The 16,906-nt window shown below is 34.8% G+C and overlaps 1 protein-coding gene across 3 annotated transcripts in view; it reads right to left on the bottom strand.

Annotated features, from left to right (window-relative positions):
- The window catches only part of PIBF1 (progesterone immunomodulatory binding factor 1), a 126,808-nt gene that overhangs the window by 6,449 nt on the left and 103,453 nt on the right, over window positions 1–16,906 (bottom strand). For all 3 annotated transcript variants that reach the window (XM_035561224.2, XM_035561227.2, XM_035561225.2), the window contains exon 16: window positions 16,097–16,181. In XM_035561224.2, the coding sequence (XP_035417117.1) occupies window positions 16,097–16,181 (85 nt within the window). The remainder of the gene's footprint in view (window positions 1–16,096; window positions 16,182–16,906) is intronic.

Raw genomic sequence — 16,906 nt, forward strand, 5'->3', positions numbered from 1 at the left:
TCATTTACATGTCTAAACTTAAGTATCTACACACGAGGTAGGAATTTAATTTTCCATTACACCTAAGTGGACACCTATTGGCATGTCAGCTGAATTGTGTTGTAATAACACTAACATATTGACTAGGTTGCTAGTGACTAAGCTGCTGTAAACCAAAGGAACGAATGCTTACTTCCATTTAGATAAGTAAAGTTAGGTGTCATAAACTGAAACCATTTCTCACCTCACTCTCCTTATCATTTACTTTTCTCAGCCTTCTACTTCACCTAAAACATCCTTCATCCTGAATAGCCAATGTGCAATTTTAATTCACCTTGCACACATATTTGAAGTATTGAATTGCTGTGTTGAAAGGAACTGCATTTTTAGAACAGGCACTCACACCATTGATCATGTAAGCTTTCCTAAACATACACAGGTTCATACTAGAACAATCTAACATCCTGCGTTCCACTTAGTTACCCACATTAATATACATTTAATGAAGCTTACTTAAACTATAAAAGAATCACGGAGACCTCTGCATATATAATTAGTAAGTAGCTGGAATTCAAAATAAGTGATTAGAGTGAACAGCCTGAGAACAATGGGAGTGACAAAGTGGGAGCTGAGGAAAGGTAACATATACCGCATTGTGAATACTATCAGAAGAACAGATTTGTCCATTTTCCATTTCCATTTATTTATTTATTTATTTTTGTACTGTGATTTCCAATATCCTTAATTAAAACTAGCAAAAGGCATTTTGTATGCCAGTGTTTTTTGTTTGTTTAATTGATAAATGACGTCTTTATACGTCATATACATAAAGGATAGGCACAAATATTTTCCATGTTGCTCTTTGATTAAAATGTTTTCTGTTTTGGGATTTTTTCCTAATTCTACCTTGTCAGTTTATTAGGCTGAATGCTATCAGTGCTGTTGTGGTGAAACACTTAACGGTCTGTAAAAACTTTATGCAGTATCAAAAACAGCAAGCTTTTAAACCGTGTTAAAGGAAATAAACCAAAGAAGTGCCAATTATTTTTAAAAGGTAAAGTAAAAAAGGCAAAATAGTTAGATGCTGTCTGCATATTCGTATTTCAGTAGAATTTGAGATTCCCATGATGATGTTTGATCTTAAAGCAAGTAAAAGTTATACTTTATTTAAACTTGGTTTTACCTGTTTATAAGGATAATTGAAATATAAATTACATGAACAGAGATGGAAGATCAGTTTGGGACTAGGAAGGATAAAATTTGATTCTTTCAACTAAATCAACTAGCAATGTAATTAGAAGACAGGGATGACCAAACACAAGAATTAAACAGGCAGCAATATAAAGCAGAAATGTATTCCGAGTTACGGATTCTATAAATAGAGCTCTGTTAACAGTGTTTTTGTTGTCCTTGATACATGCTCAAACATGCATGTACCAGAAAAGCCAATTACATTTCCCAAATGAGTTCTAAGAAATTCAAAATAACTATAGTATTAAATATAACTAAATCTTATTTTATGTAATCATAATAAAAACAAAAGGAATCACCTGATGTTGAATATGACTGAGACATAAAATGGAATGCTGTTTTATCAAGTAAATAACTGATAAAGTATATGAAAAAAAATGCCTACATTAAGCTCAATGGCTATTTACCAAAACAGTAATTTCATTTTTTTTTCAGTGGATCATCAAGAAGCCTGAGGATTTTTCTTCTTACTCTGTCATGTAACTATAATCAAAGCAAGAAAGAATCCCCTCTGTGCACCCAACAGCTTGTAAAGGCCCTTAACATTATATGTGTGGATAATTATAATAAATAAAACTTGTAAAATCAATTTATATAAGCAAATAAAATGAAATATATATCATGCTCTGGAAACAGATGCAAAATTACAGTGTTAAGAAAATGCAACTGACTTACAAGAATCAATTACATAAACATTAGTTCTAATGTTACGCAGGGATGTCTTGCACCTTCAAATACTCTCCATACAATAATCTTGAAAAGAAAATTTACATAGACCAAACTGAAAGGTTAAAGATGCTCAGTAGGGAGAGACAACTATATTTCTGGACTGAAGACAGATTTATTCAGGTAGTAAAATTAATGTTTGTTCATAGCATTAAAATCATCACAGAAGCAGCCAGTGGGTCCATCTGCTTCCCTCCTCATACAATAAAGCCTACGATTACTGCACTCAGGTAAATATCTTCTAAAGCAAAAGTGACCCTAACAACAGCACAGTTATCTGAATCTTTATGATGACAAATAGTATTCTACTTTTAGTTTTACAAATAGAATTTATGACTACGAACTTTGCCTTGGATTAGAACTCCATTTTGAAGCAGAGCGTGTCTATTGTGGAAGCTGAACATGAAATTACTGTGCTAGAAAATGCGTCAGATTCTGGCAGAACCACTGAATTTTGATGACTGACAAGTGTTCCCAGAGAAGAAAGCAGCATAAATTCCCAGTAAAAGAATGGAAACACAGAAGAGGCACTAAATACTATGAACCTTAAACAAGAAAGCCAATTTCACTGACAAAAAAGGAAAATCAGCTGAAAGAGGGATAAAACCAGAGGGGTTCATCTCTCAAAAACGCTAATCAAAACTTAAAATCTCAGAATTTGTGAGTCAAGCACTGAGATGATGGTTGTAGATGTGTCACCTCCCCCTCCCCTCGATCTGTAAGTCTCACATATTGTTAGAGTAACGCATGTATGTTCAGGAGCATCTTTGGAAAGCTTGTATTCCTCACTTTAACTACCATATGGTCCCCATGTGGCTAAATTATAACGCAAAATAAAAATATGTATCCAGTCTGGAGAAACTTGATAGATTACAGCATTGTCTTTAGGTCCAAGAACAGTTGACTCTGCTGCAGTCTAGTGACTACTCCGGCTATACTTTAATCTTTAAAATAACAACAACAACAGCTATAACAGAACATGCAAGTGAGGAAAGACAGCTGTACTGGGATGAAAAACATGTTTGTGTTAGGTCAATGAAATCTTTCTTCACATGCACGTACTCTCCAGCTTAGGCAGCTATTGTAGTCTTCAAATAAGTCACAGGAAAAAGCAGAACTCAGCAAATGAGGTTATGGGTACGTTAAAGAATACTTACTTGAGAAAACTAAAATGACACTTTACAATGCTATATCCATTTGGTAGTGTTTTGTAAATCAATTCATTTCTGAATTGATTTCTCAGTCTTCCAAGAATTAAAAGCTCATGTTCAGTATCCAAATGTTTTTGGGAGGCCTCAGAGAAAAAGAAGTTTTATACTTCCTGTAACTCCTTCTCGAGTGAAAGTGATCTAAATCTGGAAATGGGTAGGGCAGGGTGGTTCGGAAGGAACTGGATTCACAGTTGTCTGTCTCGGAGTGCTCAGTAAGGTCAAGCTTAATGGGCATATAAGGTGATGGTAGAGGAAACACTAAGAATATTGTCCCTCATGAAGTCTGTGAATTTTCTTACTCGGATCCCTTGTAGATTCCTACTGTGATTTCCTGTGGAATTTAAGAGTGTATTAAAAGTAAAGTTGTATTGTTTAACAGCTGATATTAAGATGGAGAGGGATCTTTCTGAGACCTCTGGTTGTAATTTGGCTTTGGGACATGTGACCAAATACGTGGGTGGACTTCCTCACACTGAACTTCAGACAACTTCAGAAATAACATTTTAAACATAGGCAAACCAACTTGTCTGACTCCTCTCTAAAGCTGTTGGTAAGATTCATAATTAACAACTCATTTTGCTGATTTTTAGATGAGGATACGGTGAATCACACCTTAATAGTGCCTGTTATTCTTTTCTGACTACAAATCCCTAGATGACTTTCAGATGTAGACATCTACGTTTTTAAAGTTGGGCAAGATCCATCTCTTCTGCTTTGTTACTTGACTTAACAAGAACATCTCAAATCATCTTTGCACTGGTAATACTCTTTAGTATCATCAGAGATCACCAGTTAAAAGGGAGGTGAACAAACAGAGTCTTCTATTACAGGCTGTTGGCATAGAGCATCAAGTCAATGACATATTTCTGAAGAACAACAGACCACAGAACTGAAATATAACCTGATTCCACCTACCAATCTATGCTGTGACTTGCACAGAGCACTTTGTGAAGACAAAGTTTCAGTATGGTACTCTAACTCTGGAGTGCACTCAGAAAAAGGAGACGTGTATGTATCACTATCCAGGAATGAGACTCTCAAGCAAAAGTAGTACCTAGAATGTTTCCTCTTTAGAAATACTGACAATTCCCATAAAGAACTGCTTTAGAACTGTTCCTCACGGGTTTTATTTTTGCCAAACAGCTAGAGAAACACTGCAAAAGGGCCCTCACCCTGGAAAGAACTGTCTTCCTTTTTTGGCAGAGAGTGGAAAAGCCACCAACTCTATTAGCACAGAATTAAATATGCTAAACTTATTAATGATGAAAAGTGTGAAAGTTGAGAAATACACTACAGAAGATCCGTTTTGATGTAGCAGAGAGTAAAATGAAGCAAATGGTAAGTCCATTCTACTGCCTAGGATTGCAGATGGGAAGGATGCAGTGGCATGAATGGTGCAAATTCAGCATTGACAGTGGAATGTTCTGGTTGTGTGCCCATCAGGAGTAAAACCCACATGCATACCGGATCTCCGAGAAGTTTTTAACAACCATCTATGCAATTAAGAAAGCTCCATACATCATGGTTTAAACCCTCATGTAAGGCAGAGTGTATTTGACATAGCTGCATCCTCTGCTGCAGCTGTACTGGAAATATCAGAAGTCAGCAAGAATTCTCGTGTGAGATTGGAACATATGGTCATGTTAGGCACATGGATACACATTGTAAAGCTGGAAGCTGGAAGACAGTATGAAATGTTCTGATCAAACAAATGAACCTGATAACTGGGTGATGGAAAGATGCCAGACCATATGCAGGATGTTGATAGCTTCTCTGCACTACACTTAATTCAGGAGTTCTCTACATCCATGTGCATATAAAATCTTAAAGTGAATGGATAGATCTGTGACTAAATGGATCTACGAACTACTTCTAGTTTTATAAGGTGAACACACATTAGAACTGTAGCAACAATAAAATGGCGCAGTCATTACAGAAAACAGCTTCCATCTTTCAGATACTTCTATTTCAGCTGCATGTTTCAATTTTTTCTTAACAGTTAAACCTTTCTAAAGAAAAACAGGAAATAATTTGTCTCATAATTCAGAATTTGCATGTTAAATTTTGGAAGTTTTTTTTCCACTGTGTATTAAAGATAAAAAATACATTTATAATTATAATGAAGACTAAACTCCCAAGTATTTTTTTAATCTGAGTTACTGTGACATTTAGTCAAATACAAATTTAATAAAAACTATCATTTCTAGAGTAAGTTCTTCTTAAATGAAACATGCTAAAAATGCTAGTATGTCAAAACAGACTTATTAACATAAATTATTATGAAGAATTTCCTGGATTTCCCAACAGGGTAACGTATTACTATAGCTTGATTCTCCCCATCTTTGGTATTTCTTACGAAGTATTTAAATTCAATTTCCATTTAGTAGTATTCAAATGATACCATAAAGTGATCAAAAATAACATTTTACACAGCTGGATAACCAGCTGTGATATTGGCTGAAATATCCATAGCCAACGCTATAAAACTGAATATAACAAAATATTAGTTAAGCATTCAGAAAACCCTAGTGCCAATGATTTCTTGATTCTAATGATTTCAATGATTCAAATGTTTATCACTAAGTAATACTGGCTCTTTCAAAAATATATCATTTAAAACGCACATGCCAATTCCATCTCATAATCCATGAACTGCATGTTGCCTATGAAACTTTCTATTATTGAGAGCAAAAGCGTATTTATATTGGATTTACTTAATCGACATTAATAAATCCTGTGTTACTATCATGTTTTCTCAGATTCTAAGAAAAAAAAAAAAGAATTGCTGACTAGAAATTACTATTTAATACACAAATGTTTACTGTATACCACTGCAAACTTAAAGAGAATTCTTTAAAGGATATCTATAAAAGTTAGTAACATATTCTGAATAATACAGCTCCAAGACGAGAATGAATGTACCCAAATGATAAATCCTTCCTCTCCCTAAATTCAGTACTGTTTGGAATTCAAACTTTATTAAAGCTTGACAACAACAAAATAGATAACAATAATGAGGAATACTGCTTAAGAGCATATTTTTCCTTGTAAAATATGAGCTAGAAACTTCTCTACACTCGTTTAGCAATGTAAATGTCACTTTGTTTCTCCAAGCTTTAAGCTGAGAATAGCTCCAGGGCTTACTTGTGATGCAGAAATGTCCCTGTAATCTACTTAGAAAACATGCAGAACATTAATAGAAACTAGAATCTTGGAACATAAACGTAGCATAAGAAAAATGATAATTACTTTGTGGCTTAACATTTAAAAAGAGAGCTAAGCATTGTACATCAGCATTTTTTATATATAAAACAAGTTGCAGCACATAGATGAGCAGGAAGTCATTCACTTTGGAAACACATATAATTTTGACATTATCATGTACAATCTTTTAAACAGAAAAGAGGGTAAAGAAGCAGAGCTAGAGACTGTTTGAAGGCACCTGTTACCAATCACTTCTTTTCAATCCTATCTTTCCAACCCCTGCAGATACCCCTTCCTTCCCCTCTCCCCCAACAAAGCAGTTTTCTCCTTTCATCCAGTAAGCTTCCATCCCTGATTAAACACGTACTGCCCTCCCCCTTACGACTCCAAAGACTTTTATGAGCCTCTGAACTTCTCTCTACCTCTGTTTTTGCAGATGGCAGCTGTTGCTACTCTCCAGGTTCCTAAAACCAATACACTGGCCTTCTGTCCTAAGTTACTTCTAGTCAATCTTCTTCAGCATAACTTAATTACAGCTAAGGATAGACTTTGCCATACTTTAAAGTACGACTAATAATGAAATGATGAAAACTCATCTGGAATCCTCAAGGTCATTGCTGAGATGGAACGAAATGGTGGGAGTAGCAAATTTGGAAGGGAGGGACATTCCCCCACTGTGAGGGAATACGAAAGTAAGAAAGACAAATGTGAGAATATAACAGTAACTGATCAAAGTAAGGTAAAGCACAGACGCTTCACAAGATTTTGCTTCTCCTCAAAAGAGGAAAAGAATAAAAGCACCCATCCTTTCTTTCACTTTTGCAGGCCAGATAATGGGGTAACTGTTGAGAAGTAATAGGGCTTTGCGCAGGATACTGGCGTAAGATAGATGTGTAGGTGCTAGCACAGAGACTACTGGGTTCTCAGACTCTAGAAACATTATAATTTCAGAACAATGTCACAGAATTGCAAATACTTCTGATAATCCACATTTAATCCATGTTTAATGTCTTAATATTCATCAAGACTTACATAAATCATTGGGAACCTTAGCCTGCTTATTTATAGAAGTTCTCTAAAAAAACCTCTTAGAGCCATTAACAAACTAATCCTAATAGGACTAATTAGTAGTTGTTTCTCCTGCCCGATCACATGGACTCTCTCCAGTCTTACACACACATTGGAAAATGCATTTGGCAACCATCTATTAAAAAAGCAAAAATAAGATACTGTTTTCAACACTTTGAGGATAAGAAAATAACTATTTTCTGTTCTTAACTTCATCTAACTCTCTCATTTGTTTTATCTTTTTCTCTGTTCTTACCCATTATCTGTGCAATGCTGCCTTATGTTTCTCTCTTTCTTGCATCCCATCAGATCCTGTTTGCCTGGACAAAACACGCTATGCTTTTAATCTCATTCACGTAAGAGCTCTAGCTGGTAATGAATTTTCTTCTCTTTCATTTATTTTTTCAGCTAGTGAAGAAATTTCCTTTTAAAGAAGCTGTATTTTTAAGAACTAGCTGAAAATAAAGACAACTAGAATTCTGTAAAAATGGCTAAGGACAGTATGAGCCAATCTCTCTGGATATATCAGGACTGCGAAACAGAACAGCACCAGGACGGAGCTGGAGCACTGAACCCTAACAAGCTATAGTGCACAAACATTACCTTGCTCCCTGGTTGTTTTGGATGATTTCATCTAGGTCTCACTAACTATGGTCAGGAACAGTTCATTCCTGTTCAACAGTTCATCACTCTCGAAAGGAAGGATAGGTGAAACTGCACCAGAGTTGTCTCCTTCGGTTCTGCGAAGTCTCCCAACACTATCCCAGCAGGCTTTTCATCCTCAAACACATTGTGTGCCTTCAAGCTATTTTTAAACTTTACATTATTTTGGATACTTTCAATTAAAACAAAAAATCCCAAAGAAAGAACGTCTTTGTTAGGGTAACATAACCATCACATGGGCATAGAAAAGACTGATGTGGACACAGCTAGTCTGGTCTAGAGGATAACAGTCACGAGCAGTATGGAGCTGATCTGGCTGTGCTACTTAAGTCCAGGAATAGGAATAAGCCCCTGGCCTTTCATAGTACAGATGTGACTTCTGGAATAAAGACCCAAACTAAGAACTGAAATTCTGAAGTGTTCCATATTGATTAGGAAAACTAAATATACCTACTCTACAGTTCAAATAATAATAAAACACTGTTAATTTTTTATTTTTTTAAGAAACTCACAGAATTTTGGAAAGTGGACTTTTTCAGGAGACGTGGATTAAAAAATTAATGTCAATGTAAATTCTCAGAACAATACAAAGTAAAAATGCAATTAGTTTGTGAAATTACTTCCAAATGACAATGAATTCACATAAAAAAGATAGCTTAGAAAAAAAAGAGGTAATTTGCATCTAGTAAGGAAAAATAAACACTGAGGAGATTTTCTTTCCAGGCCTTTCATCTGAAAAACATAAGGAAAGAAGAATGACTGTGATTAAGATACTGCGTTAGCACACGTGAGCTCTTGGTTTAAGCTCTACCACAAACTCTGTGGAGTTTTGGGCAAACCACTATTTCTTTTATTGTGTTTGCTGCTTCTGCAAAACAAGGTTAATAATACTTTTCTGCTTTACGTTGCAAGGGTAGTATTTGTGAGGTCTTCAGTTACTGTGATGAAGGACAGAGAAATAGTTACAAAACAGCATTATTTTCACATAGTGTTAAGAAAGTGAAAACCTGGAAAAGGTTTCAGGGAAGTAGAGAAAAGCATTACGTTTATTCATAAATGATGAGCTGTACTTCCGATTTGAAAAGCTTTTGACCTGCCAATCGGTATACAAGTTCAACATAATAGTCACTTGGGCAATTAGCATTTTAACATTAACCTGAGTAGACTACTCTCAGAAAGAACAGCTAAATAGGAGTTTTTTATACTTACGTTTTAAAAAATATGGGATCTTGCAATAGCTAAGCTAAATAACTTTTAATTTGGTCTGATTTAAGATTCATGCTAATTCAGGCACACGTATTTAGGTAGATTTAGTCCTCAATTCGAGTGACACAACAATTTACTGACATAAGCTAAACTGATTTAAGTAAACAAACAGCAATCAAGCCCCATGTGTTTTTATCCATTTAACTGATTGATATCAAATAGGTTTATTTAAACTACTACTACACTTTTTCTACTTCGTCCCGTTGCAGACAGCCAGAACCCGTTTTCTGGTTGCTAACTTAACTTGAAGAGCTTTGGCACAGTAACACATGAATGTGTCAATAAGGCAGGTGACTAGTTCAGCAAGTTTTACATTCTGTCACTTGTATGCACAGCTGCTAATGTACTACAAGTGCACAGATGTGTAAAGGAGATAAAATCTCAGCAGGTATTCATATCTTTTCAACCCATGTATAATATTCATGTCCTGAAAACTAAGTGTGTTGGCATAAAGAATTGTGTTATAAGAAATAAATTAATATTATAGACAAGCTTCATTTGCACTATTAATTTTATAAATTTTACCCTTTTATTTCTTAGTAGAATAGATTCACAGTATTAGTTATACTTTTATAGATTAAAATTCACTGTATTGGCAGAGTGCACTGCACACAGGTGAATTCAAGCAGTTAAAAAAGAAGTAGTGTAACTTATCTCCCCTATATTCATACAAACTGAAAATTGTTCTTCACACTCAGAGGAATACCTATTTAAAAGCTTTCTATTGCTGTCTCTTACGTCACTGTCTCACTTTTGTTTCTTTTCATGCCTCCTAGAATATTTCTATAAAACATCAAAATAACCATTCATTATAGTTGTTCTATTTAAAACAAAACACAATGGATTATGAATCCCACATGAAAAATATAAATAACACTTTGTTCATTTTCAAGATTTAAGAAATCAATTTCTATACATTTGCACAGTGTTGCATTACTTTACAATAAGCTTGCATCGTAAATATCTGAAGAAATAGTACAATGCCATACATCAAAGCATAGTGAATTTATAACCTCTTAAATGTAACCTCAGAAAATGATTACTAAAGCTTCTTGCCAAGCATCTGAATGCTGACAGACTGCCCTTCCAAGTTTTTATCTGAGGTTTATAAGCCAATGGATAAAGTCTAAAATTGCACTTCTGATGCTCCAAAATACTAACAACTGCATCAACCATGAAAGGCAATGGAAGAGCCAAGATCACAGAGCTCATGGTAAATATTTCTTTTAGTCAAAGGCTGACTGTTGGAATTGAAGAAAAAGAAAAACAGATAAAAGGGAATCATGGATCAAGAGCTTCAGCTGAACAGACTTAGTGGATTCATCCCACTTAACTTTAGCACTACAGAGAACTGCACTTTAGCATCTGTAAGTTATAGATTACTGTTACATGCAGGAAAGGATGCAGACGAAGGATGGCACAGAAGCTTGGTGTGCTCTGCTCTGCAGTTCTGGACACAAAATGCCTACTCCCTCTCTTCCCCAGGTAAGTGATATTGACATATCAGCCTTTTTATTTGCTTTTTTCCTTGCTGGACCCTTTTCAAAGGTGATTCAAACAGCTAAACTAACAGATAGCAATTCACTTTTGGTTTTGGGGTCACGTTAGGTTTCTGTTTAGTGATCTGAGAGGTCCGAGTGCAGTATTAGAGAAGTGCCAGAGCTGGTGCAAGTTGAGGATCGAGAAGCTAGGAGCAAAGAGGCAAGGCAGCGTTATAGCCATTGGGTCAACTCAGGCATAAGGAGTAATTTCATCCTGATTTATTCTCTGAAGGAACATATTTCCTTCTCGTGCCCCTCCAACTATACAAAGATAATGAGTGGCTGCATTTGGGGGTATAAGACTAAAGGTAGAGTGGGATGAATCAAGAGCACAAGGTTCTTATGTGTTATTTGGTTAGCACAGATAAAGATAGAGGGTCGAAAGTTCAGCTGATTAAAAAGATAGCACAGACTACAAATAATAATACAAAAAAAGTCTGGATATGAAATATCCTTTTAAAAAAAAAAAAGCTCTGTTTAATAGGAGGTTATTAATGGGATACTCCATTGTTCTTTCAAACAATGTTTTATGCACTTCTGTTGGATCTGGAAAAACAATTACAAACCCTATTGGTTATCTTGACAAAACATAAAACTTTTTAGTCAGAAATCAGCTGAAAAATTTGGCTGTACTAACTGTACCCAATATCATGCACTGAGGGGCTTACAAATGGCATCGCAGTACCACATACCCCAATTCCTTCAGCTCAGAGAGGACAGCAGCACTGTGAAGGCCATAGTTGTGAACCTCTAAGAACATAATCCCAGCATGATTCTGGATACAGATTGCTCTCAGTGATGCCACTGAACCCGTTCCCAAGTAATAGTTTGCATTTATCCACACGAAGAAGAAATCCATGGAAATGTTTACTGTACCAGCAGATTCTCAATGATTTACATGAGAAACTATATTAAAATGTCTTCCCCATCCATTTATGAAATTAATCAACAACAAAAAAAAGGAAATAGAAGGCCAAGAAATAATTAAAAATTAATAAAATAAAAAATCTTGTTTTTCTCCCACATGGGTGACCTAACTTTTTAAGAATGCACATAGTCAAATGTCCACTTTTCATTTTAATTTCCACAGCAAAATATAGTAATAATCATCAAATTAGCTTAGTCTACATAATTTGAAATAATTAACTATTTTATTACATGAAATAATATGTAGTGTCATTTTTTTCCTGTAATAAAAAAGCTCACATAAGAGCCCTGTAGGGATTCTGCCAAGATTCAGAGTTTAATATTAAACTTTTTTTCTTCCAAAATTAAGTGAAAAGTGAAGTAAGATTAAGGATAAATGTAAATTCTTTATCCAAAAAGCTTACAAAATGCTATCAGTATCTTCAAATCAAGGGTTATGAATCCAGCTGATATCACAAGGAGATGAAAAACAAAAACAAAAACAACTAACCACCACCACCAAAAAACCCCCACCAAAACCAGCCACCCACCTTCTAACATTTCATTAAAAAGAGTTACTACAATATGAGACCACACAGGCTGGAATACCTTAAATCAAAACTGTCTGCTTATTGAAACATGTCACTGTAAGACAGCATTAACATTATTTTGTTGTTTTGCTGGTACTTTTAACTCACTTAAAACCTTAGTTTCTATTAAGCATGAATATCTTGGGTTTATCTGTTCAAGAATTCTACTGTCCTTACTTGCAAACATGGGCAATAAGATAATTCTTAGCAAGAAATGATACTTTAGTATGCACAGTGATTAAACAAGACTGATAATATTACATGACAGCATGTAGCACTTAAAACCGTAATCCATATTTCTGCAAATAATTTATGTAATCTGAAGAATGCATATTACTTACATTTAAAAACACCCTGTCTAAATGAAGTTAGTCTTTATTAGTCCAAGAATAGCCTTTTGTTTTTCTATTAACAGGGATATTTACTGTGAAACTGTGATGTTGCTGCATATCTTATATAACTTTTTATTAAAATGGCAAAGACAATTATTTGAAGACTAACTCATTGTAAACTAAGTTGTCCTATCCTTTATGAATATTTCAATGCATGAGTTATTTGCCTTTTAGATAAATCAAGAAAAAGTAAGCTTACTGGAAGAGGTCTGCATTAAAAGTGAAAAATAAAAGGCTGCATTAGAAATAAACAGAAATGACATAAGGTAAGCATAATCACCCCCTCACCTCTTGCAAAAAAAGTTACTTCTCCAAACATTTTCTTAAAACAACTTTAGCTTATTTTTATTGTTTTTCTTCTCCCCCTCTCCCCCCGTACTAGTATTTCTTAGTTTTCTTTCCCCAAACATGCAACTTCTAATTTCTTTTTCAGTACTTATATTCTTTTTTTGCATAGGTAACTTGAATAAATATTGTTGCTGTTAGGTAAAATAATATGACTAATACGGACTATTTTTTAGCAGATATAAAAAGAAATTTGGCAAAAATGGAATAACTTTGGAAATACTTGCTCAAGTTCTTAACGTCCAGGGTACAAGGAACATTCATGATGAAGTCTGTTTCAGACTTAAGTATTTGCCTTCTTATTTTGTATAAAGCCTGTCTCACTCAGCCTTGCTTGCATTGTTGGCCACAGTTAGAAAAATTTAATTTAAGTAGTGAAATGGCACAAAGAAGCAAACTGCTGCACATCAGGAACAGCTTAAGTGGGTAGTCATAGGGGCTATTACTTAGATGTAAATAATGTTCCATAGCTTTGAGACAGAAATTCTATAAATTTTGTTTTATTTATCACATTCTACTCACTTTAATCAGCTGCAATGCATGTTGGTTGATATGAGACCACCTATATATATAAAATACAATACCTAGAGTAACAAGGTGGATGTTCCTAGGAAGTACCCTTTCTGCAGCACTCTTGATCATCTTCATCAAGTAAATACTTGGCACCTGATTCAGGACTCAAGTGTTTGATGGTCCTAACAAGTAGTAAGGGATTTGGAAGAAAGTGAAATACAGTACAGTAACTGTTCTGGAGAACAAGGCACCAAAGGCGTGAATATTTGACAGCAGGACTACTTGGGAGTAGCTCTAGGAGAGCAGTGGTAGGAACAGGAAGTTTTGAAAGAAGTAAATTTGAAATTAGTCTGTCAAGGGCCTATCATAGGAAATTCAGAAAGTTCACTACATCTTTATGCAATTAATTCACTAGTTTCTTCAGAGTATTTTTCATATAATAAACATAATTGCAGGCTTGCAAATTATCTAAAAATGCTTAAAATATTTTCGATTATATTAATAGATAGCAGTGTGTTTCATAGCAAAAAAAAAAAAAAAAGCAAACCCAAACAAAATCCAAACTGCATGCGTGTAACAGACTCGGTCTTAAATTTGAAATTTAAATGTACAATGTAGATAAAGACACCAGAAATAAGAGCTATCAAATGATCACTCCTGATACACCTACTGATGATCCTACTGGGTTAACGACACCCACCTGCAAATTACTCTGGGGAAGCATGTTCAATTACTCTCTTCTGTAACTAGACTATTATAATCACCATTCATGGAACTTCACAAGCACTACAATCAGTTCAGAGGGTTAAATGTAAAAATTGTTCTGGGAAGATATTGCATCAGATGACCACCCAGTGTGATTTAGCATAGAAAGTAAACAAGTTAAGAACTTGTGTTCTTTCTGTTTTAATTTAAGGTGATTGTTTCACATCTGAGACCTGCACTCAGGAGAAAGACTTAGTACACTTTTCACTTAAGTTGAGGTTCACTTAAACTCAGCTGTCAATGAAATTGTTTTGATTTCATTCTATCAAAAAAGATTTTTTTTTTTTTTAAGTGGTCAGCACAGACAAAATGTTTTGGACCAATTCATGAGATGAGTTTTGGTGTACTGATCTAAGCAGGGAATTTTGAGCAATAGCAAGGAAAGGAGATGGAGGAGAAGAGTTTTGGAGGTGGAGTGGGAGGACTTCAGGATGTGTGAATAGTCAGGTTTCTGTGGAAATAATGGTATTAGAATAAGTGATAAGGTATCTTTTCTAAGATTGCATTAGAAGAGTTGCAAATTCTTTGAAAGGCATCTCCCCGTCTTTTCTCTTCTGAGAATTGAAAGGGTGTTTTTAGAGAAATATTGATACAATGACTTCAAGATGATCATTCTGAACATGTAACATGTTATTTACATGTTATTTATCACCTCGTGTATATAGCTTGTGTTGCTCTTCCTCACATTCATAATTTTGATTCATTAATGTTATATTTTCTTTGCAGATCTTTGCCAAAACATTCAGCAACTCTGGAAGGTCATTTAACAACTCCTCTCAGTCAGTTTTTGATATTATTATCTTCAGTATTCTGTAGCTTTAGCAAACTTTTCATATTACTGTGGAAATAGTTAACTAACCTGTCATGGAGTATGGGAGAAAATCCATATATAACATATAGGTAAACATCATTCATTTCTATCCTTTGTTTCAGACATTTAATCTGCAGAAAGATCTCCCATACTCCTCGACAGGTTAGTCTCTTAAGATTGTTTAGGGCAAGATCTCTACAAAAACCTTTTGGAAATCCCCATATAATGCATTTATGTCTGAACTGTGAGACTTTGTATACTTCTAGACATGAGAGTATATTCCAGAAGCACCCTGACTCCTTGCTGGGATGAAACTCAGGTGAGTACATACAGAAGTACCTTGACTCTGAATGAAACCTAGGTGACTACCATCCTGTTTCCTCTCCCCGAATTGTATTTTAGAGTTGAAGAGAAACTCAGATGTGTGTACTGGAAATGAACTGTGCCATGCTTTGCCCAGGTTTTTGGTCTTGATGTCTGGGGGGCAGAGAGACATCCTGGGCATACTGTGGCACACGCAGGTATTGCAGATTGCATGTGTATCGACTACATCACCTTTATCTAAATATTTGTTAAATGATTGCAAATTCTAAACGCTTTGTAACACATATGTTTTACTCATAAGAAAAGACAGTGGGACTAAGTCAACAGACAGAATTTAGCAACTGAGACTACAACTCAGAATCTCCACAGTGCTTGACAGATACCATCACCTATGTTTCTCAAGATTACACACACTAAAAAACAAACAAACAAAAAAAACAACACTCAAAATCAAACTAAACTCAACCATTTTTCCCATGGTTTAAAGCTCAGGAAAGAGAAAATGTAGTTTATGGTTGTAACACTAAAACAGAAAGATTACCTCACGATGAGTTAGAAGTCTCTCCAAATCTGCTGCCATTTGATTCTTGACACGCAGCAAAGCTGCCTTTTCTTTATTTAAGAGACTGGTAAAAGAGGATGGGAAATTCAGTAATAGCAACAGATAATCTCTTTTAATCTTGTATTCTGGTTGAAACATGCATTTTCTAAAGCTAAATACTGTCAACAATGAAAATCTGCTCGAGTAATTGTATCAGATGATCCTTTTGTATGTTTAAGCACTGGAATTTTTATAAATGGGCCTGAATGCATTGATGTATACAAAATCTTATTTAGTCAAAGTGTAATTCTATTCAGGATCTTTTTTATTTATTTATTTAATTATCTGAAGGGTAATTTAAAAACATTATCAGAACCTTCTATTATTAACTATTGGTTTCTTCTTTGCAAAATGAGCTCATTTTAGAAGTAGAGTAAGGTTTGCTATATCTGCACTTAGGTATTAGAAAGTGAATTCCTCTTGTTGTTTGCATCACTACAAACAGCACACACTGTACTCTCAATGTGACCTCTTTTGATACTACTGTATTTAGAATTTTGAAAATAAATACAAGAAAGCATAATGTGCAGCTCTCCCTTTCAGCTCTGTAGTTTCCGCAGAACTTGTAAACATATTTTTGCTATTTTTTATTTTGTATTACAAGAGAATCAAAGGAATCAAGTTTGCCTTGTGAACAGCGTGACAACTATTTCAACATACAGGCATGTCTTTATAGTGCAACATCAGGTTTAACTTTGTCCTTTGTTTTCATAATTATAGAATATGAACATTGTTCTGCATACACATTCC

Source organism: Cygnus atratus, chromosome 1, assembly GCF_013377495.2.
Source record: "Cygnus atratus isolate AKBS03 ecotype Queensland, Australia chromosome 1, CAtr_DNAZoo_HiC_assembly, whole genome shotgun sequence".
NCBI lineage: Eukaryota > Metazoa > Chordata > Aves > Anseriformes > Anatidae > Cygnus > Cygnus atratus.